Genomic DNA, 27,837 nt, shown 5'->3' on the forward strand with positions numbered 1-27,837 from the left:
TTTTTGGTGAAAGGATGGAAAGAGGAAGGAAGGAGGAAGAGAGATCTAAAGAGCAGAAAGACAGAAGGTAGATAGGCAAGAGGAAGGAAGGAAGGAGAAAGAATGGAAAGGGAGGAAGGCTAGAAGGAAGAAAGAGGGAGGGAGGGAGGGAAGGAAGGAAGGAAGGTGAAAGGAGGAAGGAAGGAAGGAAGGGGTACTTCCACTTGTAGGCCTGGGACTGAATGCAGGAGGAGTCTCTCCATAGGATCAGCTGCTCCTCTGATCATGGTCTATGAAAATGTTACTGCCTGCCTGATGCAAATTTAGACAGATGGTGCTTTGGGCTGCCCCTCAAATCCCCCCTTTACTCCTCCCCCTGTAGAATTCAGCCCCCTGAGTTTTGCCTTTGAGGGGCATGTGTGGTTATGGCAGATGGCAGAGTCAGCTGGAGGTTGAGAGGGGATTGGGGGCTTTTGTCCGCCTGTGGAGTTCTCCCCATGGACAGGATGGGATGTTGGCATGAAAGGGATCCGGGCACAATCTCACCTGTTCCAAGTAAAGTTGCCTTTTGCAATTGGCTACCGGTAATCCTCGACTTACGACCAGGATCGATCCCCCAATTTCTGTTGCTAAGTGAGATGTTTGTTAAATGATTTTTGCCTCATTTTGCGACCTTTTATTGCCACATTAAGTGAATCATGGTGGTTGTTAAGTCGGGAACATGGCTGTTTAGTGACCAAAGTTACAATGGCATTGAAAAAAGTGACTGATGACCATTTTTCACACTTAGTGACCATTTTCACACTTAGCGACCATTGCAGCATCCTCATGGTCACGTGATCAAATTTTAGATGTTTGGCAACAGTTACAATTTATATTTGTAAATTGTAGTTATGTTGAAATGAAAAAAATATTACAATACTATTTTTGCATTGTATGAAAATTTTTGTTGCGCCGTATAAATTTTTTAATCAAGTTGTCCCCCCCAGGTCAAAGGTGTCCCTCTTTACCAATCTGAAAATCTGGTAACCTTAATTTATGGGTGAGGGGATAAGATAATGAACTTTCAACTGGGTGAAATCCCAGGAAGTTTTCAGATTTGGGATTTTCCACAGATGTGACAACATGTCTGTCTTATTAAATTGGAATTTTGAGGAAAGTTTTGCCTTGGACTCTAATTTAATTCTGCATGATATTTGGAATGCTGACATTATCCCAAATCTCTCTTTAAAATAAATCACCAGCACCCCCGCAAGGGGACTGGTGAGAGGGGTGCTGATTTCCCAACGCTGACTGACTCGGTCAGCGTAAAATATCAGTGAAGAAAATGAGCTGGACAAGGCGCTTCTCTGCAAAACTTCAGAGTGCAAAGGAATTTCTGTTTGAAGCTTCTTTGCAAAGCCTCAGAGTGCCAAGGATTTTCTGTTTGAAGATTTATAGCATCTGGAGGAATGCAGTGGGGGAAAGATTCTACACACAGCTGGAAGTGACAAGGTGTTTGGAATCCCAGACCATCTTCTTCAGCCAAACGTGAGTCAATCTTTCCCCCCTTCACTAGTAAAAGCTGCAAGGGACTGGAGGACTGGAGTGGAGATAATTACTCCTTCCAAACAGCGATAAATGAAATGACCCATTACCCTGCAACTGAGTTGAAGACAGATTCCCTATCAAAATGGAAAATTCAACCCAGCCAGCAAGAAGGGATTTGACCAGCATTTTTCACTAGCCAACCACCGGAAATTGGGCTTCAGCTTGTGAATTAAGCACCTCCAAATTGGGCTTTCTTCCCAGAGTTTGGATGGAAAAGATGCCAGTGGGCATCTGCTTGGCCATCAACATGGGAAAATCCTCCAAGCCAGTAGAGGGGGCCTTGGCACATAACCCCTCCTAGCCAATCATCGTTGGTTAAACTGCAACCTGTGAATCAGGAACCCCCAGGATGGGTCTTAACCCCAGGTCATGGATGGAAGGGATGCCAGTGGGCACCTGCCCTCCCTCAGCAGATGGCACCATTGCAGATAACTGGGCAGTGGCCAACCCAGAGATTGACACCCCCCCACAGAGTCCAGTCTCAACTGCAATGCCACAACAGGTTCTTACCCCACCTTCCTACAGAGAAGTGTTCTTGATAATGGAAGGAGGGATGAACGAGGGGAAGACTGCAGGATGGATGGTGGAACAATGTGCACCTGCAATGCCCCAACATGTTCTTACCCCACCTTCCAACAGAGAAGAGTTCTCGACAATAGAAGAATGGATGAATGAGGGGGAAACTGCAGGATGGATAGCAGAACAATGTGATGAGGCGGTTCCTAAGTTTAGAGATGTAACTAGGTTCCTTCCCTCGTGGGGCCCAATAAAATGCCACCGTTACTGTCAACTTAGCCACAGAGCATCAGAGTGCTTAGCTCCAGCCCCAATGCCACAAACGTGCACACCAACTGCCACGGCGGTAAAGAGAAGGCCCCAGATGCCACCAGAAAATAGTCATCTGGGGCAACAATCTCTGGAAGAGGATCCCCACCTAAAGTGACGAAGAGTCCTACCAATGGGGAGGCCTCGGAGGAGGAAAAGGACAAACAACTTCTGGAAGAGGATCCCCAACCTAAGGTGACGAAGAGTCCTACCAATGGGGAGGCCTCGGAGGAGGAAAAGGGCAAGCAACCTCTGGAAGAGGATCCCCAACCTAAGGTGACGAAGAGTCCTACCAATGGGGAGGCCTCAGAGGAGGAAAATGCCAAAGATGACCCAATGGTGAGTGCACCCATCCTCAAAACTACCCAACTGTTATTTAATTGATTTTATTTAAATCGAATTTGGACTCACCACACTACAAAAGAGCAAAACATGGCGATAATGCTTGAAAAGAAAATTGCACATGCACTTGGGGCACTTCTGGCTCCTTTTGTGAGAGAGGAATTGTTCATCCTTTCAGCTCTTCCCACACGCTCTACATTGATCTGCACGTGACAACTCCCTCATATCATGAGGACTTTGACTGAATAATGTTCAATGCTTCTGCATAGATACTGGCTGATTCAGGTCTCAGTTCTACACTAGGGATGCAAATTTAACTATTGTGGAGGATCCCAGTTCTCTAATATGGGTGTAATTTGATTATTATTATTTTTTGAAATTTTCCTTTTGGGCTTAGGGAAGCAGCATCTGTTAAATGTCTTCGCATCGCTCTGAGAGCTATGACTAACTGGGAGACTGCTGGCAGTTGGAAAACAGGAAACTCATTTCTAAAAAATAAAATAAAATGAACATATATACCACGGATTTCAAACTCCATGTGTCACGTGGCCATCATGTGACATATTGCAACAGTTTCCCTATTCGCGGAGCTGGGGTAGGCGTGTCCTTCACGTAACACAACCAGCCTGTGAGCCGCTAATTTGACATTTCTATATACTGTATATATAGATACATTCAAAAATATATAAATCATAATTATAATGACCCATGCCTATTGTTTCTTTTTTCATTACTAAAACCCTTTTTCAGAGTTCAGTCTGTAAATTTGAAATCCATTCAGAGAACCCATTAAATCAATAATTAGCATACATTCTCATCCAAATGTATCTTTGCTTGGGTGATTCTCCAGTCTATGAATCATGTTATGGGAAATAAGACTATGGGGTGTGCTGAAGCCCTTTCCACACTCCATTAATTTATATGGCTTCTCCCCTGCGTGGATCCTTTGATGGGTAATAAGGTGACTGTTTTGGATGAAGCCCTTTCCACACTCCATGCATTTATAGGGCTTCTCCCCTGTGTGGATCCTTTGATGGGTAATAAGGTGATTGGTTTGGGTGAAGCCCTTTCCACACTCCATGCATTTATAGGGCTTCTCCCCTGTGTGGATCCTTTGATGACGTGTAAGATTACTGCTTCCCCTGAAGCCCTTTCCACACTCCATGCATTTATATGGCTTCTCCCCTGTGTGCATCCTTTGATGGAGTGTAAGTTCACTGCTTCTTCTGAATCCCTTTCCACACTCCATGCATTTATAGGGCTTCTCCCCTGTGTGCATCCTTTGATGGGAAATAAGGCTACTGTTTCGGATAAAGTCCTTTCCACACTCCATGCATTTATATGGCTTCTCCATTGTGGATGTCTTTTTATTAACAGTCTTTTTTCCATGTTCATTGCATTTATTTGTCTTCTCTCCCATGTGAAAACTTTTCTGAGATTCAAGAGACCCATTTTCTTGTGAAGGTGTGAACTTCCAACTGTATTTCTTTCCTTTGTCTTTGCCCATATTGGCTCCTCCTTTGGCTTGTGATGCACAGGGTCCATTTATATCTAATGTTTCTTTGAAGATTCTTACACCTTTCTCAATATATTTCTTCTTTAGTTTTTCTTGTTGATCAGAAAAGTCCTGCATCTGAGAAACAATCGAAGGAGATGACCTTTCCTTATTCCAGTTATTCAACAGGTTTCCCTCCTGATTTTGGAATTCTGTTTGAATTGCAGGTTTCCCCATTACATCTCCTTTTCTGAATACTTGGAATGGTTCTCCAGAGTCTTTGTTCTCATTCTCACCTTCAAAGTGAAAGAGAAATGAAAATGGGAGAAAGGTTAGGGAAAAAGCTCACTCTGTCAGAAGTCATATTGATTGCCTTCAGATATTGTGCCAAATTCCAATATATACTGCATATTTGCATCTTAATAATGGCATGGTATAGAAATGATAACATCTCTATTGATGAGGCATAAAACCTTGCAAAAGACATTAAGTCAAAAAACCTGAATGGCAATTCTTGATAGGACTGATATGGAAGCATCTGGGCCAAAATAGTTGAAAATCTGTGTGATGAATTTTGGCATTACCTCAAACCAAGAAATTACTTTGTCATAAAATGTTTAAATATAAATTAGATAAGATATATCTAAGCAAAATGCCATTGACCTATTTCCTTCCTAGGAGCACTAGAAAAACAGAACTTTCCCTTCTCCCGCTGAAGATATTAATTTATAAATGTTTTCATAAGAACTAGTTAATGGCATTTAACTACAAAATGTCTTCCTGAACTCTCTGAGGGAGAGTGGGAAACCCTTACCAAGAGAGGCCACATTCTTATAATTCTCCAGCATGACTTCCCAATGCAGAGCTTTTTGGTCAGGATCCAGCTGAGACCATTCCTCCTCGGAGAAATAAACAGCCACCTCCTGAAAGGGCAGAAGAACCTCCTGAAAGGGAGAAAAAAAATACAGAATAGACCAAGGAAGAATTGTAGGATCTTTCCTATTATTAAGAATTTTATATAGCAAACATAAACCTTAAGATAAATGTCTATGCTTAGTAAGGATCTGTGGTTTAGATGACAAAATTGACAGAACCAAAAGCATTTGACTAAAGAAATATTTTAGGAAGATTTTATGAACTTGAATGATTCTGTAGGACTTTCAGTGCCATTCAGGTTAAATAAGCCCTTTTTTCTTCTGGATCAATTGATCTACCAAACGGCCAACAAACCCTAATCAGAATACTCTTCATTGTGGATCTATGAATCCATCCATCCACAATCAAAAGGTCCTCAGTGACTTGAGAGAATCAACTGGCAGATGGTCCTCGGAAAACCCACCAATCAGTGACACTAACCCTTCCTTGGATAGTGTTCCTGATTGGTGAGTTTTCCAAGGCCCACCTGCCAGTTGATTCTCTCAAGACACTGAAGGCCTTTAAACCCTTCCTGCCTTTAAAGAAGGAAATGTGTCTGTAGGGGAAGGGATTCTTTGTAGTATTTTATGAAATGCCTTATGTTGTCCTAAGAAGGAGCAATCCTGTTCATCCTCAACACCTTCCTGAAAGTGCTGGGAGAGCTCAACCAGGGTTCTGTCTGGTGTGCCATCAATACCCAGAGACTCTGCTCCTCCTCAGATTGCAAGGAAGCTGCTAGTAGTCTGAGCCATTGGCTGGACAGTAAATAAGGAAATGGAGAATGTTTTCCATTGAAGACAATTCGTAGCCTATGCAAAGTTGGATTGTTTGGCCTCCAAATCCAGGCACGAGTCAGAAGATTAAATTTTACTTTCTAAGTTAATGGGGCCTTGGCTAATTGTTCTTTCAGAACACTTTTTACTTGGAGACATTTCTATATTTCTACTGTCCTGGGATTTTAATAATCTTAACTGTTAACCGTGTATTTTTCTTATTAATGATTGTAAATGAGGCATTGGAAAAATGGAAGCTTGCTAGTTTGAATATTTAAATATTTTTGAGGTTCCTAGCACAAATTCAACTCAAATAATTACAAAAATGGGGCACCATGTAGGATAGTGTAGGGCAGGGCAGGGTAGGGAAGGATAGAGTAATTTAGCTAGAAGGGACCTTGGAGGTCTTCTACTCCAACCTCCTGCTTAGGCAGGAAACTCCATACCATTTCAGACAAATGGTTATCCAAGTTTCCACCCATTTGCTTTGGAGAACAGCTTGACTCCCTCTTCTTTATGGCAGCTGTTGAGATATTGAAACATTGCTTTCATGTCACCCCTAGTCCTTCTTTTCATTAAGCTAGACATACCCAATTCCTGCAACCATTCTTTATATGCTTTAGCCTCCAGTCCCCTAATCAGCTTTATTGGTCTTCTCATCTAGGGTGGACAGGTGCTCACTTACCTATTTTAACTTGTGTTCCTAATCTGTTTTTTGTGGTGCTGTTTTTGATAAATTGGACTGGTTTTTTCCTTTGTGTAAAGGCGGATGAAAAACATGAGTTAAGTAGTTCTGCTTTTTCCCTGTTGCTTGTCACCTTCTTGCCACTTTCTCCCACCAATGGATCAATTGTTTCCTTGACTTTTTAAACGTTTTAACGTGTTGAAAGACGCTTTTATTTTTGGTCATAAGCGTTAGTTCATTAGCTTTCCTCACTTCACCTTTGCAGGCTTGGGCTATTTGGTGATATTCTGCCTTAGTTATGTGCCCCTCTTTCCCTTTTTTGTACTTGTCCTTTTTGTCTTTCAATTTATCTTTATGTTCTTTATGCAGACATGCTGATTTCTTTTGAGAACTGTTATTTTTCTTCTTCACTGGTATTATGCTAGACTGGGCTTTTATAATCTCACTTTTCAAAATTTCCCAAGCTTCTTGAGTTGTTTTCCCCTTGAGGATTCTCATCCATGGAATCATTCCCAAGGTCTCTCTAAGTTCAACTTTGTCTTTTAAAGTCCAAGACTCTAGTTTGACTTAGTTCTATTGCTTGTGCTTGCATAATGTGGAATTCCGGTATTGCATGATCATTCCCCCATAAGATTCCTATAGCTTCAACACCTTCTATCATTTAATCTCTCTGAGAATTAAGACCAATCTGGTTGATTCCCTTGTTCCCCTTCTCTACTTTTTAGGAAACAAAGTTGTATGCTAGGTTTATCAGGAACCTGTATGATCTTCCACTTGGTGCAGCGTTTGTCTCCCAGTTGATGTCAAGGCAGTTATCAGCATTGTTGTGCTCTATTTCTGTAGAGATGTAGTTATTTCTTATATATAGTGCAACTCTACAACCTATTTCATTTGGTCTATTTAAAAAAAATAAAAATAGCTGTATTACCCTATAGTTGTATGTTTCATTTGTAGGTTTCAACCCACCAAGTTTCCGTCATGGCAACAATATCGTATCTGGTCTCATTTACTTAAATTTCTAATTCACCCTGTTTATTCCTCATACTCTGTGCATTGGTGTATACACATTTGCGTCCATTTTGACTGACCCTGTGATTACTGTCTACATAACCTGTGTTGTGTCTGACTTCCCCTACTTTCGTTCCACCTGTTTGATTGCAGATTGTATGGCACTCACTATTAAATGCTTGATTTTGCTTGACAGCAAAGTTGACATTCTTACCCACCCAAACATCTATGTTATATGCACTGTTAACCCTATTAATTTTAGAATGCTGGGGACAGAAATGTTCTGTATCAATTAATTCTCTGTCCGCACTGTTTAGTTGAAATGTTTACCCAGAGAATCTGTGAATTTAATGCCAAGAAATCCATTTGTTTGATGGACGCAAACTATCTCTTTTGTACAGTTTTTCATAGGACAAGCTGCAGACATCATGACTAACATAAAGAATTCTGTAAAACATTATTTATTGAAAAGTTGGGAGAATAATTAGCGAAAACAGTTTTGTTTTTAAAGTACTAATCTAAAAAAAAAATCCTAAAAAGAATCTCCAACCAAAAGAAAAGGGGAAGATGGTAGAAGTCAGTACACGTAGTCCTCAACATACAACAGTTTTTAGGGATTTACAACGACAGTGACAAAAATGACTTATGCCCGTTTTTCATACCTACGACTGTTCCAGCATCCCCATGGACACATGATCAAATTTGACTTATATTTATGACAGTTGCAGGGTCCCAGGGTCATGTGATCACCTTTTGTGAACCTCTGACAAGCAAAGTCATTAGGGAAGCCACTTAACAACAACCATACTTCTAACTTCAGCGATTCACTTAACACCTGTGGCAAGAAAGGTCGTAAAATGGGGCAAAGTTCACTTAACAAATGTGTCACTCAACAACAAAAAATTTAGGCTCAATTGTGGTCCTAAGTCAAAGACTACCTATAATATGTACAACAGCTGATTTCCTGAGGGAAAAAATAAAAATCTAGTAAATCAAAATTATTCTCATACCTGAGTTGGAGGTTCAATCATGGTTTCCATTCCCCCTAAACAAAGAGTCGACTTCCTTCTATTCTTCCCTGTGAGGGAGACAGAATTTCAAAAGGGATAATTAATAAAATGGGAGGAGGTATGCTATAGAGGAGAGGACACAGAGAAGATGAGAAAGTTAGGATTTATCAAAGGAGTGGAAGGACCTTATATTACCTCCTGAGGTGTCCTGATTTGGATCTCCCTGAGGGATCCCCCTGAAAGGCAGGTCTTGAGGGAGATTTGACAAATGCCTCTTTCTCTCAGGATCTCTGATCTCCATTGCGAAGGACTTGAAATAGGATCCAGGAAAAAAAAGAATTAATGGACATTACACATCATGAAGTGGTGCCTTCCTCTGCTTAACATCTGATAAACTGCCAAAGATTTTTCAAATCTCAAAGGAATTTCAAATACACGTTTGAAATGTAAATATAAAATGGAACTTTTTACCAACTCTACTGGACTTGTGACAAAGGAAAGAAATACCGGGGTAAGATTTATATTTCACCTGCAACTCAACCTGCTCCTTCTTCTCCTCCGCCTGGCTCAGGAGGAAGCCTTCCACGAGGGCCACCGCCTGGGAGCTGGTCTCTGCTCCACACTCCCGCACCCAGCTCTCCATCTGCAGAGGAAGAAGGGCCAGGAACTGCTCCAGAACCACCAGGTCCAGCATCTGCGCTTTTGTGTGCTTTTCTGGTCTCAACCACCGATTACAAAAGAAGTGGAGTCGGCTACAAAGTCCTCGGGGACCCTCGTCCTCCTGATATTGTACGCTCCTGAAGTTCCAGGCCTGAACTTGTGAAACGATGGTTCCTTCTTCCAGCATCTTCTGCCCAGTTCTTGCCCAGATCTCCCCACGGATTCCAGAATGAACACTGGAAGGGCCTTTTCCACTTCCCTCACTTGCTAAAGGAAGGCCAGCCATTCTCTCTCTGCCCTGTAACACGATTCAGAATTAGTCCAAGGAAGGTTGTGTATCTCCAAATGCTTTTTTTCATTTCTTGGAAGAAATATCCATCTGGTTCAGTTCCAATACAGGAGGAAGGGCTGGGAATAAAATGAAGGCTGGAGGCTGATTGGAAAGAAAGCAGAATCACCAACCACATGTCATTCTGGGACGGCTGACAAAATGGAGTTCAGAGTGGGGGGATTCCTATGGGGTCATGGCTGGCACTCTATAGGCTAAAGGGGAAATGCAAATTTTACAATTTTATCTAACACCCACGAGTACAAGTTCTGGGATCAGATTCTCTATCCATTCACATACATTGTAATTTTCTTTTTAAGATCTGAGCGGGACTGGAGGATTACAGAAGGCACTTGTGTTGCTGTCAGATGACCATGCATGGTGGAAATTTCTAAGTTGGAGAACCTTTATAAAAAGTCTCCCATCTTTGTGATCTGGATTCCTACCATCCTGTACGTTTTCTTCCTTCCTTTGGGGACTTCTGCAGAATCTCCAGATCGCTGTACGTGATGAAATGTTATGAAAAACAGGGGCAAAGAGAGGACCTTGTCAAGATTGAGACCACTGCTCTAAAAACAGGAAACCACAACCTGTGTTATGCCATTCATATATCAGGGCAAAGCTCAACTTTGTCAACCTTTGGCTTAATTGTGTTGCTTATCTAAAGTTTCTGCCTGAGCCAATCTTTCTGAATGGATTACCAAATCTGCATTTCTAAAAGCTGGCCCCCTCAGTTTCCCCTTGGGGCAGGGAGACTGAGGCTGGCTTCTTCCTCCCTTAAGAGCATGTTTCTCCATTACTCCCTTAGGGGGAATATAATATTCTGCTTCTTTTTAATATTTCCCCAAAAAGTTATTCTTGGGGGGGGGGGAGGTTTCCCACATATTCATATTCATATGTTCACCTAACCTTGGGAACACCTAAAGTCCTCTTAGCCAAAGAAATAACATTGTCTCTAAAGAAGATGAACAAAAGACCTCCATTTTGTGATTCCCTTACAGAAAAGGGAATATATTCAAACAGCCAGAAAGTTATGGATTGGACCATTCATCAACACTCATCCCCACATATTGAAAAGTATTTTCTGAACTGGTAAAGTGATGACTTCCATCAAGAAGATTGAGTGTATTTGGCATTTTGGATCCTTTCAATTTCTTTTTGCTCACAAGGAGAGACTTTCTTTTTTAAAGTGTAGATCAAAGCATGAAAGTTCAGTTCACATCAAATGAAATGCCAGTCAATTGATCCTGTCTTGGGATGCTGGTTTATTGCTTTCCTAAGACAAATTAGAAAGGGGATCCAAACCTAGTTTAGTGTCATCCAGCACACAGTGAGAATGAAGGCATCATCTTCTGCCTCTCTTCCTTGCAAATATATTTCTTATTTCCTGCTTGAGATTTGCCATGCAAGCTCTCCCCCTACACAGGAGCTTTCACCGGGAAATGGGATGGGAAGGACTCTACAGTTTTTCCCACACACACACTTTCCTTTCTGAGGATCTGGTTTTGTTCCCCAGGGCAGCATGCATGGACTCTGCTCCCCCCCCCCCCCATGCCTGTTACAATCATGGAAAAGGGCGGTTAGGAGGGAGGGAAACATAGGTTCGGGGAGAGTTTCTCCCACTCCTAAAACTCAAAAAACTGAACCTGGATGAGGAGTAGGCATGTCTCTCTTCCCCTTTTCTTAGAGGGCCAATCCTCCGTCTCCCTTTCTGTGAGAAGAAGACACACATACACACACACACACACAAACATACACACACAAACATACACACACACACACACACTTACCTTTTCCACCTCTGGATCTTTCAGATTTTCTCTCCGCCTTTCTAAACTCCTCCACAGCACATGTGGTTAAAGAGAGAATCTAGTAGTATCCTAGAAAGGCAAAACCAAATGACGTCACTGCCTTCCCAACTTGTAACAGGGTCCCAAAGCTGAAGTGCCCCCCCTGGTGGATTTTCTGTGCACGGAAGGTGCTCATACAAGAGTGGAGAAATAGGAGAGAAGGCGAATAGGAGAACAAGCCCTTAAGCCCTCAACCACACTCATCCCCCTAGAAATAGTTTTCTGAGATGGTAAATGGATGACTTCCACCTAGGATATTCAGTGTATTTGACATTTAACTAAAGATGAAAATTCAGTCCACATCAAATGAAATGCCAGTCAACTGACCCTGGTTTAGGAAGCTCCATTTCTCTTTCTTCCTACACTCAGCCATGCAAGTTCCCACAAGATGCCCTTAACACAAACAGGTCAACCAAATCGAGGGGCTCAGTTCACATGAAACACAAAGGCTTAAAAGCACACAGGTGAACATTGTGGGAAGTTATCATCCAGCCCTCTCCCAGAAAAATTAAATATCCTAGGAAATATTGGAAAAGCAGAATATTTCTCTGGATGTGAAAAGAAAGAAACATGCTTTAAAAGACAGAATAGTTGTCTGTAGCGTCCTGCCCATTCACACTTTGTCAATAGGCCATTGAGAAGGCCAGGCTAGCCCACTTTACATAATAAAGACTCCTCCACTGCAGCTGCAGGGCGAAGGGATATTACTCCACTCTCCACATGGCATCTGAGAACCCATCTATGGATTCAAAACAGCCTAGAGAGTAGCCCCCTGCATGGCCCCATGGGAGTCTGACAACCAATCAGAATACATTTCTTACACAGGAACAGGAAACAGAGAGGTGGGACTAAACAGGGTATAAAAAGCCTAGCAAGCCCCTTCCTCAGCCCTTCTCTCTTCTCCATCAACATTGAAACATGTGATCGATCACCTTTTCTGTTCAGGGCTCAAGCCATGTGCCCCTGTCCAACAATAAACCACCTTTCCAAGCAGCCTCCATGTCTCCAGTGTCTTCTTCCCCACTTGGAGCTGAAACCAGAAGGACATTTCTTTTAACAACATGGTGATCTGGTTCACTACCCTCCTATGACCAATTGAACTGCAGAGGCAGCAAACCAAGTTTAGTGTCATCCAGCACATAATGGGAATGCAGGCATAATCTTTTGCATCTCTTCCTTGCTAACCTTTTATGATTTCCTGCTCGAGATTTCCCATGCAAGCTCACCCACTTCCCCTATCCAGGAGCTTTTTCCGAAGAAATGGGGCAGAAAAGACTATCCAGTTCACCCCTTTTCTTTCCTGGGACCTGAATTTATTCCTGGTCTGGACTTCTGCTTCCCCCTCTGCCTGTTAGAATCATCGAAAAGATTGGTAGGGAAACATGGGATCTGGGGGTCTCCCAGTCCCAGGACTCAAATGATTGTATCTGAATTAGACACAGGGTGCAGTTCTGGGGCAACTGCCCTGTCACGATGTTCTTTTGTTTTGCCAGCTGTGCTTATATTCTAAGACATACGGTAGGCGGACACTTCTCTGTAAGCCTAGTGTGCATGTCCCTTTCTTTTTCTGTTTTGCCTGCCATGAGGAGGTGTGCTAGGAACTTTACCACAATGTAGTTATTAGCCAGTAAGTTTGTTATTTATTTTATAATAAAAATATGTTTCTTAGAATCTACCTCAGGTTTATTTTACTTAATCATAAAGTAGGCTCCAAGGAAAAACCACGATTCACCCCTCATCAAACACAGGGCTGAATTTACAACTCTCACATGCCCATCCAACTGGGTGAGTGGAAGGTTTCTTCTATGGCTCTGTAACTTTTGAAGTTTGGGATTTGTGCACTATGGGCTTTGTGCTCTGAAAGGGGGTTGGGTAATTCTTATTGTGGCTGATATCTATGTCTTGTGTTAGAGTTTTGGGTGAGGGGCTGCTTGCTCTAATCCTATCATTCTGCTATTGTTAGCTGTCAAAATTGCCGGAAGGAGTTTCAAAATATCCTGCGATGAGTAGATTTCTGCAGGCAGTATTTGCTTTGCTTATGAATGGAGCCATCTAGATAGCTGGATTCCTGTTGGATTCCTGTTTCAATAAGCTCCTTATCTTCAGTGCTGCATCCCTTTGCAGTTAGTTTCTTATTACAATGTTTTCTTTAGGCATCTGGCTGGAATGTGGAATGGGCTTCAGGCGGTTTTTATTAGCATCTTGGTCTTTTGACTTTTCTGAGGCTTTTCCTTATGGATAATATTTTTTTGATGGTTAATATTTTATTTGGGATAATGGGGGGGGTTGATTTCTTCTTACATATGGGAAGAACATCCCCCCCCCTGCACACACCAGCCCTTTCCTCCTCGGGCTCTCTTTCCTTTAAGGTGTTCTGTCAGGGCTGCAGCCACAATCCTTTTGGATCTTTGGCCTGCGACACTTTCTATTATTCTACTATGCCTTTTCTATTGTGGGAGAATGGGAGGGGGGATTGTATGGACTTAGATGCTATGCAGCCAAAACAAAATTCCATTCTAGAAAGGCAAAGTCATCCTTTGTACCTGACCGGAACTGGATATGTGGAACTGCCAGCATGGCAGTGGAAGATTGGACCATGTGATGGACTTGTGGGTGTGGGGGCAAGATCGTGAAATTTCAACTGGGTGGGGAAAACCAGGAAGCTTTCAGATTCAGGTTTTCCCAGATGTGCCAACATGGCTTTCTTAATAAATTGGAAATTTGAGAAATACTTTGCCTTGGACTTTGATTTAATTTTGGAGGCTATTTGGAACCCAGACACATTCTTTTTAACTGCCTGCGAAGCTCAAAGGGTTAAAGAGAGGGAGTCTAGCATCCTGGGAAGCAAGTCTTATGATCTCACTACTTTGCGAACCTGCAACAGTGGCCCAATGCCCAAGTACATGGTGTTCCCTTTTTGTTTGTAGAGTCAACACCCTGGTGGATTTTCTATGGGCCGTAGGTGCTGATGCCAAAAGTGGAGAATGGTGCATTTCCCATGGGAAACCAGGAGAGGGCACTCAACCTGCCCTTGATCAGAAAGCCTTCCCAATCCATCTGCTTTTGGCAGTGTTATGCTGCAGTAAAGAATATTGTATTTAAAAGTACTAGTTTTAAAAAATAACATTTCCTAATAAGAATCTCTCTTAAATTTTTGTTGCTCAGAAATAACCATTTTCCTGACAGTTAGAAAAATAGATCAGTGGAACAACTTCCCTTTAGAAGTTCCAACATTTTTCAAAGAAGAGATTGGAAAACCATTTGTCTGAAACGGAATAGGGTTTCCTGCCTGAGCAAAGGGTTGGACTAGAAGATCTCCAAGGTCCCTTCCAACTCTGTTATTCCGTATTCTGTAAAAGAATGACTCAGACCAAACAAGAAGGAAAAATGAAAGGTGAAAGTACTATGTTAAGGTGACCAGACGTCCCGCTTTTGGTGGGATAGTCACACTTTTTAATAATTTTTCCCGCATCCCGGGGCGTTTTTAAAAAGTCCCGATTTTTGTAGAAAGGGTCCCCCGCCACTTTTTTGGCTCCACCACGTGGCTTCCTCTTGCAAACATTTTCACTCATTTTTCCAGGTCTATCTTGTCTATAGATAGACTAGTGGCTGTGCGCCGGGAGGACGGCCTGCGGGGCTGGAGGTTGCGCGCTGGCTGCGCGCTGCCGAGCACTAGCAGGAGTCGCAGGGCGGGCTGACCGAGTGGCCTTGCACGCAGCTCGCCTCACCGCCCGATGGAGGCTGCCCGGCTGCTTTCCCTCCATTCGATGGGAAAGTTGCCTCTTGGAAGGAATGACCCGGCTTGGCTCCCGCTTCGTCTCTCCTGCCTCTTCGCTTCTCCGTTCGGTCGGCAGATTGAAAGCGGGAGCCAAGCCGGGTCATTCCTTCCAAGAGGCAACTTTCCCATCGAATGACTCGCTGCCCTAGACCCTCTGCAGTCCCTCTCGTCTGGCCAGAATGCCAGCGAGAGTGTTGGGCTGAAGGAAGGAGGGATACACACACTCGCGTTCCCCCCTCCCTCCCTCCCTCTCTCTCTCTCAAATGGCAAATCCGAGCAGCCGCTGCCGGGAGCCCGTCCCATGCCTTCTCCCAACCCCCGCACCCCTTCTCTCACTACTTTCTGCCTTGTGATTGCTGTCTCCAGGCTGGCTCTCCTCTCCTATTATCGTGGAAGGCGTCTCATTGGGGTGGGTGGGGGGGGGGGGAAGCAGGCCTTTCTCTATTCAACAGATCCAATATACAGAGTTTTATTATTTGGTCCTAAAAATATTGTCACTGAGGATGATAGAAATTTCTTCATCATTGCTATTGGTCTCAAGTAGCAAATAATTAAACATGGTTTTTAGTGTACTTAGTTAGCCCTCTGCTTTTTAACATTACATGATATCAGTTTCAAGAATGCATGCATTCCTGAAAACTTGTAACAAACTAGAAATATTTTCTAGTTTAATGTAGAATAAGTATTCTTAATAAAAGAAAAAGTCATTTTTATTTAATCAATTGCATTCCTTTTTATAATGACATTAATTAACTAAACTGGAAATAAATCTATGTTTTGCTAGAGTTTTAAAATTAAAAAACCTTACATTTTGTTGCTATTATTTTAATCAGAGTTTTGCCAAGTGAAATTATATAATGGTTCCTCATGTCTCTGTAATTTTCTAAATTTCATCCAGAAGTACCACAGAATCTGGAATTTTCAGCAGAATGATGCTGATGCTAATAAAACATCCTGATTTTTGGTGAAAGGATGGAAAGAGGAAGGAAGGAGGAAGAGAGATCTAAAGAGCAGAAAGACAGAAGGTAGATAGGCAAGAGGAAGGAAGGAAGGAGAAAGAATGGAAAGGGAGGAAGGCTAGAAGGAAGAAAGAGGGAGGGAAGGAAGGAAGGAAGGTGAAAGGAGGAAGGAAGGAAGGAAGGGGTACTTCCACTTGTAGGCCTGGGACTGAATGCAGGAGGAGTCTCTCCATAGGATCAGCTGCTCCTCTGATCATGGTCTATGAAAATGTTACTGCCTGCCTGATGCAAATTTAGACAGATGGTGCTTTGGGCTGCCCCTCAAATCCCCCCTTTACTCCTCCCCCTGTAGAATTCAGCCCCCTGAGTTTTGCCTTTGAGGGGCATGTGTGGTTATGGCAGATGGCAGAGTCAGCTGGAGGTTGAGAGGGGATTGGGGGCTTTTGTCCGCCTGTGGAGTTCTCCCCATGGACAGGATGGGATGTTGGCATGAAAGGGATCCGGGCACAATCTCACCTGTTCCAAGTAAAGTTGCCTTTTGCAATTGGCTACCGGTAATCCTCGACTTACGACCAGGATCGATCCCCCAATTTCTGTTGCTAAGTGAGATGTTTGTTAAATGATTTTTGCCTCATTTTGCGACCTTTTATTGCCACATTAAGTGAATCATGGTGGTTGTTAAGTCGGGAACATGGCTGTTTAGTGACCAAAGTTACAATGGCATTGAAAAAAGTGACTGATGACCATTTTTCACACTTAGTGACCATTTTCACACTTAGCGACCATTGCAGCATCCTCATGGTCACGTGATCAAATTTTAGATGTTTGGCAACAGTTACAATTTATATTTGTAAATTGTAGTTATGTTGAAATGAAAAAAATATTACAATACTATTTTTGCATTGTATGAAAATTTTTGTTGCGCCGTATAAATTTTTTAATCAAGTTGTCCCCCCCAGGTCAAAGGTGTCCCTCTTTACCAATCTGAAAATCTGGTAACCTTAATTTATGGGTGAGGGGATAAGATAATGAACTTTCAACTGGGTGAAATCCCAGGAAGTTTTCAGATTTGGGATTTTCCACAGATGTGACAACATGTCTGTCTTATTAAATTGGAATTTTGAGGAAAGTTTTGCCTTGGACTCTAATTTAATTCTGCATGATATTTGGAATGCTGACATTATCCCAAATCTCTCTTTAAAATAAATCACCAGCACCCCCGCAAGGGGACTGGTGAGAGGGGTGCTGATTTCCCAACGCTGACTGACTCGGTCAGCGTAAAATATCAGTGAAGAAAATGAGCTGGACAAGGCGCTTCTCTGCAAAACTTCAGAGTGCAAAGGAATTTCTGTTTGAAGCTTCTTTGCAAAGCCTCAGAGTGCGAAGGATTTTCTGTTTGAAGATTTATAGCATCTGGAGGAATGCAGTGGGGAAAAGATTCTACACACAGCTGGAAGCAACAAGGTGTTTGGAATCCCAGACCATCTTCTTCAGCCAAACGTGAGTCAATCTTTCCCCCCTTCACTAGTAAAAGCTGCAAGGGACTGGAGGACTGGAGTGGAGATAATTACTCCTTCCAAACAACGATAAATGAAATGACCCATTACCCTGCAACTGAGTTGAAGACAGATTCCCTATCAAAATGGAAAATTCAACCCAGCCAGCAAGAAGGGATTTGACCAGCATTTTTCACTAGCCAACCACCGGAAATTGGGCTTCAGCTTGTGAATTAAGCACCTCCAAATTGGGCTTTCTTCCCAGAGTTTGGATGGAAAAGATGCCAGTGGGCATCTGCTTGGCCATCAACATGGGAAAATCCTCCAAGCCAGTAGAGGGGGCCTTGGCACATAACCCCTCCTAGCCAATCATCGTTGGTTAAACTGCAACCTGTGAATCAGGAACCCCCAGGATGGGTCTTAACCCCAGGTCATGGATGGAAGGGATGCCAGTGGGCACCTGCCCTCCCTCAGCAGATGGCACCATGGGAGATAACTGGGCAGTGGCCAACCCAGAGATTGACACCCCCCCACAGAGTCCAGTCTCAACTGCAATGCCACAACAGGTTCTTACCCCACCTTCCTACAGAGAAGTGTTCTTGATAATGGAAGGCGGGATGAACGAGGGGAAGACTGCAGGATGGATGGTGGAACAATGTGCACCTGCAATGCCCCAACAGATTCTTACCCCACCTTCCAACAGAGAAGAGTTCTCGACAATAGAAGAATGGATGAATGAGGGGGAAACTGCAGGATGGATAGCAGAACAATGTGATGAGGCGGTTCCTAAGTTTAGAGATGTAACTAGGTTCCTTCCCTCGTGGGGCCCAATAAAATGCCACCGTTACTGTCAACTTAGCCACAGAGCATCAGAGTGCTTAGCTCCAGCCCCAATGCCACAAACGTGCATACCAACTGCCATGGCGGTAAAGAGAAGGCCCCAGATGCCACCAGAAAATAGTCATCTGGGGCAACAATCTCTGGAAGAGGATACCCAACCTAAGGTGACGAAGAGTCCTACCAATGGGGAGGCCTCGGAGGAGGAAAAGGGCAAGCAACCTCTGGAAGAGGATCCCCAACCTAAGGTGATGAAGAGTCCTACCAATGGGGAGGCCTCAGAGGAGGAAAATGCCAAAGATGACCCAATGGTGAGTGCACCCATCCTCAAAACTACCCAACTGATATTTAATTGATTTCATTTAAATCGAATTTGGACTCACCACACTACAAAAGAGCAAAACATGGCGATAATGCTTGAAAAGAAAATTGCACATGCACTTGGGGCGCTTCTGGCTCCTTTTGTGAGAGAGGAATTCTTCATCCTTTCAGCTTTTCCCACACGCTCTACATTGATCTGCACGTGACAACTGTCATGAGGACTTTGACTGAATAATGTTCAATGCTTCTGCATAGATACTGGCTGATTCAGGTCTCAGTTCTACACTAGGGATGCAAATTTAACTATTGTGGAGGATCCCAGTTCTATACCATGGGTGTAATTTGATTATTATTATTTTTTGAAATTTTCCTTTTGGGCTTAGGGAAGCAGCATCTGTTAAATGTCTTCGCATCGCTCTGAGAGCTATGACTAACTGGGAGACTGCTGGCAGTTGAAAAACAGGAAACTCATTTCTAAAAAATAAAATAAAATGAACATATATACCACGGATTTCAAACTCCATGTGTCACGTGGCCATCATGTGACATATTGCAACAGTTTCCCTATTCGCGGAGCTGGGGTAGGCGTGTCCTTCACGTAACACAACCAGCCTGTGAGCCGCTAATTTGACATTTCTATATACTGTATATATAGATACATTCAAAAATATATAAATCATAATTATAATGACCCATGCCTATTGTTTCTTTTTTCATTACTAAAAACCTTTTTCAGAGTTCAGTCTGTAAATTTGAAATCCATTCAGAGAATCCATTAAATCAATAATTAGCATACATTCTCATCCAAATGTATCTTTGTTTGGGGGATTCTCCAGTCTATGAATCATGTTATGGGAAATAAGACTATGGGGTGTGCTGAAGCCCTTTCCACACTTCATGCATTTATATGGCTTCTCCCCTGCGTGCATCCTTTGATGACATGTAAGTTCATGGCCTGTTCTGAAGCCCTTTCCACACTCCATGCATTTATATGGCTTCTCCCCTGTGTGCATCCTTTGATGGACTGTAAGATTACTACGTGTTCCGAAGTCCTTTCCACACTCCATGCATTTATAGGGCTTCTCTCCTGTGTGGATCCTTTGATGGGGTGTAAGATTACTGCGTGTTCCGAAGTCCTTTCCACACTCCATGCATTTATAGGGCTTCTCCCCTGTGTGGATCCTTTGATGGGTAATAAGGTGATTGTTTTGGGTGAAGCCCTTTCCACACTCCATGCATTTATATGGCTTCTCCCCTGTGTGGATCCTATGATGGCGTGTAAGTTCACTGCTTCTTCTGAAGCCCTTTCCACACTCCATGCATTTATAGGGCTTCTCCCCCGTGTGCATCCTTTGATGGCTAATAAGGGTAGTGTTTCGGATAAAGCCCTTTCCACACTCCATGCATTTATAGGGCTTCTCTCCTGTGTGGATCCTTTGATGGATTGTAAGATTACTGCGTCTTCCAAAGTCCATTCCACACTCCATGCATTTATAGGGCTTCTCCCCTGTGTGGATCCTTTGATGGGTAATAAGGTGATTGTTTTGGATGAAGCCCTTTCCACACTCCATGCATTTATATGGCTTCTCTCCTGTGTGGATCCTTTGATGGAGTGTAAGCTTACTGCGTGTTCCGAAGTCCTTTCCACACTCCATGCATTTATATGGCTTCTCCATTGTGGATGTCTTTTTATTAACAGTCTTTTTTCCATGTTCATTGCATTTATTTGTCTTCTCTCCCATGTGAAAACTTTTCTGTGATTCAAGAGACCCATTTTCTTGTGAAGGTGTGAACTTCCATCTGTATTTCTTTCCTTTGTCTTTGCCCATATTGGCTCCTCCTTTGGCTTGTGATGGACACGGTCCATTTACATTTAATGTCTCTTTGAAGATTCTAACATCTTTCTCAATATATTTCTTCTTTAGTTTTTCTTGTTGATCAATAAAGTCCTGCATCTGAGAAACAATCGAAGGAGATGACCTTTCCTTATTCCAGTTATTCAACAGGTTTCTCTCCTGATTTTGGAATTCTGTTTGAATTGCAGGTTTCTCCATTACATCTCCTTGTCTGAATACTTGGAATGGTTCTCCAGAGTCTTTATTCTCATTCTCACCTTCAAAGTGAAAGAGAAATGAAAATGGGAGAAAGGTTAGGGAAAAAGCTCACTCTGTCAGAAGTCATATTGATTGCCTTCAGATATTGTGCCAAATTCCAATATATACTGCATATTTGCATCTTAATAATGGCATGGTATAGAAATGATAACATCTCTATTGATGAGGCATAAAACCTTGCAAAAGACATTAAGTCAAAAAACCTGAATGGCAATTCTTGATAGGACTGATGTGGAAGCATCTGGGCCAAAATAGTTGAAAATCTGTGTGATGAAGTTTGGCATTACCTCAAACCAAGGAATTACTTTGTCATAAAATGTTTAAATATAAATATAAATTAGATAAGATATATCTAAGCAAAATGCCATTGACCTATTTCCTTCCTAGGAGCACTAGAAAAACAGAACTTTCCCTTCTCCCTCTGAAGATATCAATTTATAAATGTTTTCATAAGAACTAATTAATGGCATCTAACTACAAAATGTCTTCCTGAACTCTCTGACTGGAGAGTGGGGAACTCTTACCAAGAGAGGCCACATTCTTATAATTCTCCAGCATGACTTCCCAATGCAGAGCTTTTTGGTCAGGATCCAGCTGAGACCATTCCTCCTCGGAGAAATAGACAGCCACCTCCTCAAAGGGCAGAAGAACCTCCTGAAAGGGAGAAAAAAATACAGAATAGACCAAGGAAGAACTGCAGGATCTTTCCTATTATTAAGAATTTTATATAGCAAACATAAACATTAAGATAAATGGCTCTATGCTTAGTAAGGATCTGTGGTTTAGATGACAAAATTGACAGAACCAAAAGCATTTGACTAAAGAAATATTTTAGGAAGATTTTATGAACTTGAATGATTTTGTAGGACTTTCAGTGCCATTCAGGTTAAATAAGCCCTTTTTTCTTCTGGATCAATTGATCTACCAAACAAGCAGCAAACCCGAATTAGAATACTCTTCATTCTGGATCTATGAATCCATCCATCCACAATCAAAAGGTCCTCAGTGACTTGAGAGAATCAACTGGCAGATGGTCCTCGGAAAACCCACCAATCAGTGACACTAACCCTTCCTTGGATAGTGTTCCTGATTGGTGGGTTTTCCAAGGCCCACCTGCCAGTTGATTCTCTGAAGACACTGAAGGCCTTTAAACGCTTCCTGCCTTTAAAGAAGGAAATGTGTCTGTAGGGGAAGGGATTCTTTGTAGTATTTTATGAAATGCCTTATGTTGTCCTAAGAAGGAGCAATCCTGTTCATCCTCAACACCTTCCTGAAAGTGCTGGGAGAGCTCAACCAGGGTTCTGTCTGGTGTGCCATCAATACCCAGAGACTCTGCTCCTCCTCAGATTGCAAGGAAGCTGCTAGTTGTCTGAGCCATTGGCTGGACAGTAAATAAGGAAATGGAGAATGTTTTCCATTGAAGACAATTCGTAGCCTATGCAAAGTTGGATTGTTTGGCCTCCAAATCCAGGCACAAGTCAGAAGATAAATTTTACTTTCTAAGCTAATGGGGCCTTGGCTAATTGTTCTTTCAGAACACTTTTTACTTGGAGACGTTTCTATATTTCTACTGTCCTGGGATTTTAATAATCTTAACTGTTAACCGTGTATTTTTCTTATTAATGATTGTAAATGAGGCATTGGAAAAAGGGAAGCTTGCTAGTTTGAATATTTAAATATTTTTGAGGTTCCTAGCACAAATCCAACTCAAATAATTACAAAAATGGGGCAGCATGTAGGATAGTGTAGGGCAGGGCAGGGTAGGGTAGGGTAGGATAGAATAATTTAGCTAGAAGGGACCTTGGAGGTCTTCTACTCCAACCTCCTGCTTAGGCAGGAAACTCCATACCATTTCAGACAAATGGTTATCCAAGTTTCCACCCATTTGCTTTGGAGAACAGCTTGACTCCCTCTTCTTTGTGGCAGCCGCTGAGATATTGAAACATTGCTGTCATGTCACCCCTAGTCCTTCTTTTCATTAAACTAGACACACCCAATTCCAGCAACCATTCTTTATATGCTTTAGCCTCCAGTCCCCTAATCAGCTTTCTTGGTCTTCTCATCTAGGGTGGACAGGTGCTCACTTACCGATTTTAACTTGTGTTCCTAATCTGTTTTTATGGTTTTGTTTTTGTGCTGCTGTTTTTGCAGACATGCTGATTTCTTTTGAGAGCTGTTATTTTTCTTCTTCATTGGTTTTGTGCTAGACTGGGCTTTTATAATCTCACTTTTCAAAATTTCCCAAGCTTCTTGAGTTGTTTTCCCCTTGAGGATTCTCATCCATGGAATCATTCCCAAGGTCTCTCTGTTCAAGTTTGTCTTTTAAAGCCCAAGACTCTAGTTTGACTTAGTTCTATTGCTTGTGCTTGCATAATGTGGAATTCCGGTATTGCATGATCATTCCCCCATAAGATTCCTATAGCTTCAACACCTTCTATCATTTAATCTCTCTTAGTGAGAATTAAGACCAATCTGGTTGATTCCCTTGTTCCCCTTCTCTACTTTTTAGGAAACAAAGTTGTATGCTAGGTTTATCAGGAACCTGTATGATCTTCCACTTGGTGCAGCATTTGTCTCCCAGTTGATGTCAAGGCAGTTATCAGCATTGTTGTGCTCTATTTCTGTAGAGGTGTAGTTATTTCTTATATATAGTGCAACTCTACAACCTATTTCATTTGGTCTATTTAAAAAAAATAAAAATAGCTGTATTACCCTATAGTTGTATGTTTCATTTGTAGGTTTCAACCCACCAAGTTTCCGTCATGGCAACAATATCGTATCTGCCCTCATTTACTTAAATTTCTAATTCACCCTGTTTATTCCTCATACTCTGTGCATTGGTGTATACACATTTGCATCCATTTTGACTGACCATGTGTTTACTGTCTACATAACCTGTGTTGTGTCTGACTTCCCCTACTTTCGTTCCACCTGTTTGATTGCAGATTGTATGGCACTCACTATTAAATGCTTGATTTTGCTTGACAGCAAAATTGACATTCTTACCCACACAAACATCTATGTTATATGCACTGTTAACCCTATTAATTTTAGAATGCTGGGGACAGAAATGTTCTGTATCAATTAATTCTTTGTCCGCACTGTTTAGTTGAAATGTTTATCCAGAGCATCTGTGAATTTAATGCCAAGCAATCCATTTGTTTGATGGACGCAAACTATCTCTTTTGTACAGTTTTTCATAGGACAAGCTACATCATAACTAACATAAAGAATTCTGTAAAACATTATTTATTGAAAAGTTGGGAGAATAATTAGCGAAAACAGTTTTGTTTTTAAAGTACTAATCTAAAAAAAAATTCTAAAAAGAATCTCCAACCAAAAGAAAAGGGGAAGATGGCAGGAGACAGTACAGGTAGTCCTCAACATACAAGACCCGGTTACAGCACAGAAACCGCTTTGGTCGCATTGACCGATGATCTTTGGAGGGCCAGAGACCGAGGCCATGCCTCCATCCTGGTTCTCCTTGACCTCTCGGCGGCTTTCGATACCATCGACCATGGTATCCTTCTGCGACGACTGCGGAAGGTGGGGGTGGGAGGCACTGTTTTGCAGTGGTTCTCCTCCTACCTCTCGGACAGGTCGCAGTCGGTGTTAGTGGGGGGGCAGAGATCGACCCCTAGGCCCCTAACATATGGGGTGCCGCAGGGTTCGGTCTTATCCCCCCTACTATTTAACATCTACATGAAACCGCTGGGTGAGATCATTCGGAGGCACGGGATAAAATACCATCAATATGCGGACGATACTCAGTTGTATCAGTCCGCCCCGTGCCAACTCAATGAAGCGGTGGACGTGATGAGCCGGGGTCTTGAGGCCGTTATGGACTGGATGAGGGCTAACAAGCTTGTACTCAACCGGAGAAGACCGAGTGGCTGTTGTGTTTCCCTCCCAAAAATTCGACCAGTGTTCCATCGCTCAGGCTGGGGGGTCAAATTGTATACCCCTCAGAGAGGGTTTGCAACTTGGGAGTCCTCCTGGATCCACAGCTGACTTTCGACCACCATCTGATGGCTGTGACCAGGGGGGCATTTGCCCAGGTTCGCCTGGTACGCCAGTTGCGACCCTACCTGAATCGGGAGGCCCTCACAACAGTCACTCGGGCCCTTGTGACCTCTAGGCTGGAATACTGCAATGTGCTCTACATGGGGCTGCCCTTGAAGAGCATCCGGCGACTTCAGCTAGTCCAGAACGCGGCCGCGCGAGTGATTGTGGGTGCACCTCGGTTCGCCCACATAACACCTATCCTCCGCGAGCTGCACTGGCTACCTGTTGATCTCCGGGTGCGCTTCAAGGTCCTACTTGTCATGCATAAAGCCCTCCATGGTAGTGGATCTGCGTACTTGAGAGACCGCCTCCTGCCAATTACCTCCCTGCGACCAATTAGATCACACAGATTAGGCCTCCTCCGAGTACCATCTGCCAGTCAGTGTCGACTGGCAACCACACGGAGGAGAGCCTTTTCAGTAGCAGCTCCGACCCTTTGGAACGATCTCCCCGTGGAGATTCGTACCCTCACCACCGTCCAGACCTTCCGCACAGCCCTTAAGACCTGGCTAGCCCGTCAGGCCTGGGGATAAAGATAATCTGCCCCCACCCGAATGATGAATGAATGTTGTTTACTATTTTTACTTTTATGTACTGTCTTGTGTCTATTGTCTGTACCCTCCTTCCCCATTTTATGTAAGCCGCCCTGAGTCCCCTCAGGGAAAAGGGCGGCCTATAAATACTAATAAATACCAAATACCAAATACAACAGTTTTTAGGGATTTACAACGACAGTGACAAAAATGACTTATGCCCGTTTTTCATACCTAAGACTGTTCCAGCATCCCCATGGCCGCATGATCAAATTTGACTCATATTTATGACAGTTGCAGGGTCCCAGGGTCATGTGATCACCTTTTGTGAACCTCTGACAAGCAAAGTCATTAGGGAAGCCACTTAACAACAACCATACTTCTAACTTCAGCGATTCACTTAACACCTGTGGCAAGAAAGGTCGTAAAATGGGGCAAAGTTCACTTAACAAATGTGTCACTCAACAACAAAAAATTTAGGCTCAATTGTGGTCCTAAGTCAAAGACTACCTATAATATGTACAACAGCTGATTTCCTGAGGGAAAAAATAAAAATCTAGTAAATCAAAATTATTCTCATACCTGAGTTGGAGGTTCAGTCATGGTTTCCGCTCCCCCCAAACAAAGAGTCGACTTCCTTCTATTCTTCCCTGTGAGGGAGACAGAATTTCAAAAGGGATAATTAATAAAATGGGAGGAGAGGACACAGAGAAGATGAGAAAGTTAGGATTTATCAAAGGAGTGGAAGGACCTTATATTACCTCCTGAGGTGTCCTGAACTGGATCTCCCTGAGGGATCCCCCTGAAAGGCAGGTCTTGAGGGAGATTTGACAGATGTCTTTTTGTCTCAGGATCTCTGATCTCCATTGCGAAGGACTTGAAATAGGATCCAGGAAAAAAAAAGAATTAATGGACATTACACATCATGAAGTGGTGCCTACCTCTGTTTAACATCTGATAAACTGCCAAAGATTTTTCAAATCTCAAAGGAATTTCAAATACACGTTTGAAATGTAAATATAAAATGGAACTTTTTACCAACTCTACTGGACTTGTGACAAAGGAAAGAAATACCGTGGTAAGATTTATATTTCACCTGCAACTCAACCTGCTCCTTCTTCTCCTCCGCCTGGCTCAGGAGGAAGCCTTCCACCAGGGCCACCGCCTGGGAGCTGGTCTCTGCTCCACACTCCCGCACCCAGCTCTCCATCTGCAGAGGCAGAAGGGCCAGCAACTGCTCCAGAACCACCAGGTCCAGCATCTGCGCTTTTGTGTGCTTTTCTGGTCTCAACCACCGACTGCAAAAGAAGTGGAGTCGGCTACAAAGTCCTCGGGGATCCTCATCCTCCTGATATTGGACGCTCCTGAAGTTCCAGGCCTGAACTTGTGAAACGATGGTTCCTTCTTCCAGCATCTTCTGCCCAGTTCTTGCCCAGATCTCCCCACGGATTCCAGACTGAGCACTGGAAGGGCCTTTTCCACTTCCCTCACTTGCTAAAGGAAGGCCAGCCATTCTCTCTCTGCCCTGTAACACAATTCAGAATTAGTCCAAGGAAGGTGGTGTATCTCCAAATGCTTTTTTCATTTCTTGGAAGAAATATCCATCTGGTTCAGTTCCAATACAGGAGGAAGGGCTGGGAATAAAATGGAGGCTGGAGGCTGATTGGAAAGAAAGCAGAACCACCAACCACATGTCATTCTGGGACGGCTGACAAAATGGAGTTCAGAGTGGGGGGATTCCTATGGGGTCATGGCTGGCACTCTATAGGCTAAAGGGGAAATGCAAATTCTACAATTTTATCTAACACCCAAGAGGACAAGTTCTGGGATCAGATTCTCTATCCATTCACATACATTGTAATTTTCTTTTTAAGATCTGAGTGGGACTGGAGGATTACAGAAGGCACTTGTGTTGCTGTCATATGACCATGCATGGTAGAAATTTCTAAGTTGGAGAACCTTTATAAAAAGTCTCCTATCTTTGTGATCTGGATTCCTACCATCCTGTATGTTTTCTTCCTTCCTTTGGGGACTTCTGCAGAATCTCCAGATCGCTGTACGTGATGAAATGTTATGAAAAACAGGGGCAAAGAGAGGACCTTGTCAAGATTGAGACCACTGCTCTAAAAACACGAAACCACAACCTGTGTTATGCCATTCATATATCAAGGCAAAGCCCAACTTTGTCAACCTTTGGCTTAATTGTGTTGCTTATCTAAAGTTTCTGCCTGATTCAATCTTTCTGAATAGATTACCAAATCTGCATTTCTAAAA

At 42.8% G+C, this 27,837-nt stretch overlaps 1 protein-coding gene across 1 annotated transcript; it reads right to left on the reverse strand.

Annotated features, from left to right (window-relative positions):
- Window positions 1–1,894: 1,894 nt before the first annotated feature.
- LOC148047927 (uncharacterized) lies at window positions 1,895–27,084 on the reverse strand. Its single transcript, XM_087708196.1, has 6 exons — window positions 26,660–27,084; window positions 26,325–26,439; window positions 26,146–26,213; window positions 21,490–21,619; window positions 19,812–20,964; window positions 1,895–4,046 (listed from the first exon to the last, which is right to left on the reverse strand). The coding sequence occupies exons 1-6, from the start codon at window positions 27,074–27,076 to the stop codon at window positions 3,551–3,553; spliced, it is 2,379 nt and encodes a 792-aa protein (XP_087564322.1). The 5' UTR covers window positions 27,077–27,084; the 3' UTR covers window positions 1,895–3,550.
- Window positions 27,085–27,837: the final 753 nt, after the last annotated feature.

Source organism: Thamnophis sirtalis, unplaced genomic scaffold, assembly GCF_051295495.1.
Source record: "Thamnophis sirtalis isolate CommonGarterSnake01/CBP01778 unplaced genomic scaffold, rThaSir2_p1.2 scaffold_3, whole genome shotgun sequence".
NCBI classification, from domain to species: domain Eukaryota; kingdom Metazoa; phylum Chordata; class Lepidosauria; order Squamata; family Natricidae; genus Thamnophis; species Thamnophis sirtalis.

Excerpts from the sequence above, each read along its gene's own strand:
- LOC148047927 (XM_087708196.1), bottom strand. The coding sequence starts at position 27,076 with ATGGCTGGCCTTCCTTTAGCAAGTGAGGGAAGTGGAAAAGGCCCTTCC. Across the intron at positions 21,620-26,145 it reads TGACTGAACCTCCAACTCAG|GAGGTTCTTCTGCCCTTTGA; the intron begins GTATGAGAATAA and ends TCTCCCTTTCAG. Across the intron at positions 20,965-21,489 it reads TAAGAATGTGGCCTCTCTTG|GTGAGAATGAGAATAAAGAC; the intron begins GTAAGAGTTCCC and ends TTCACTTTGAAG.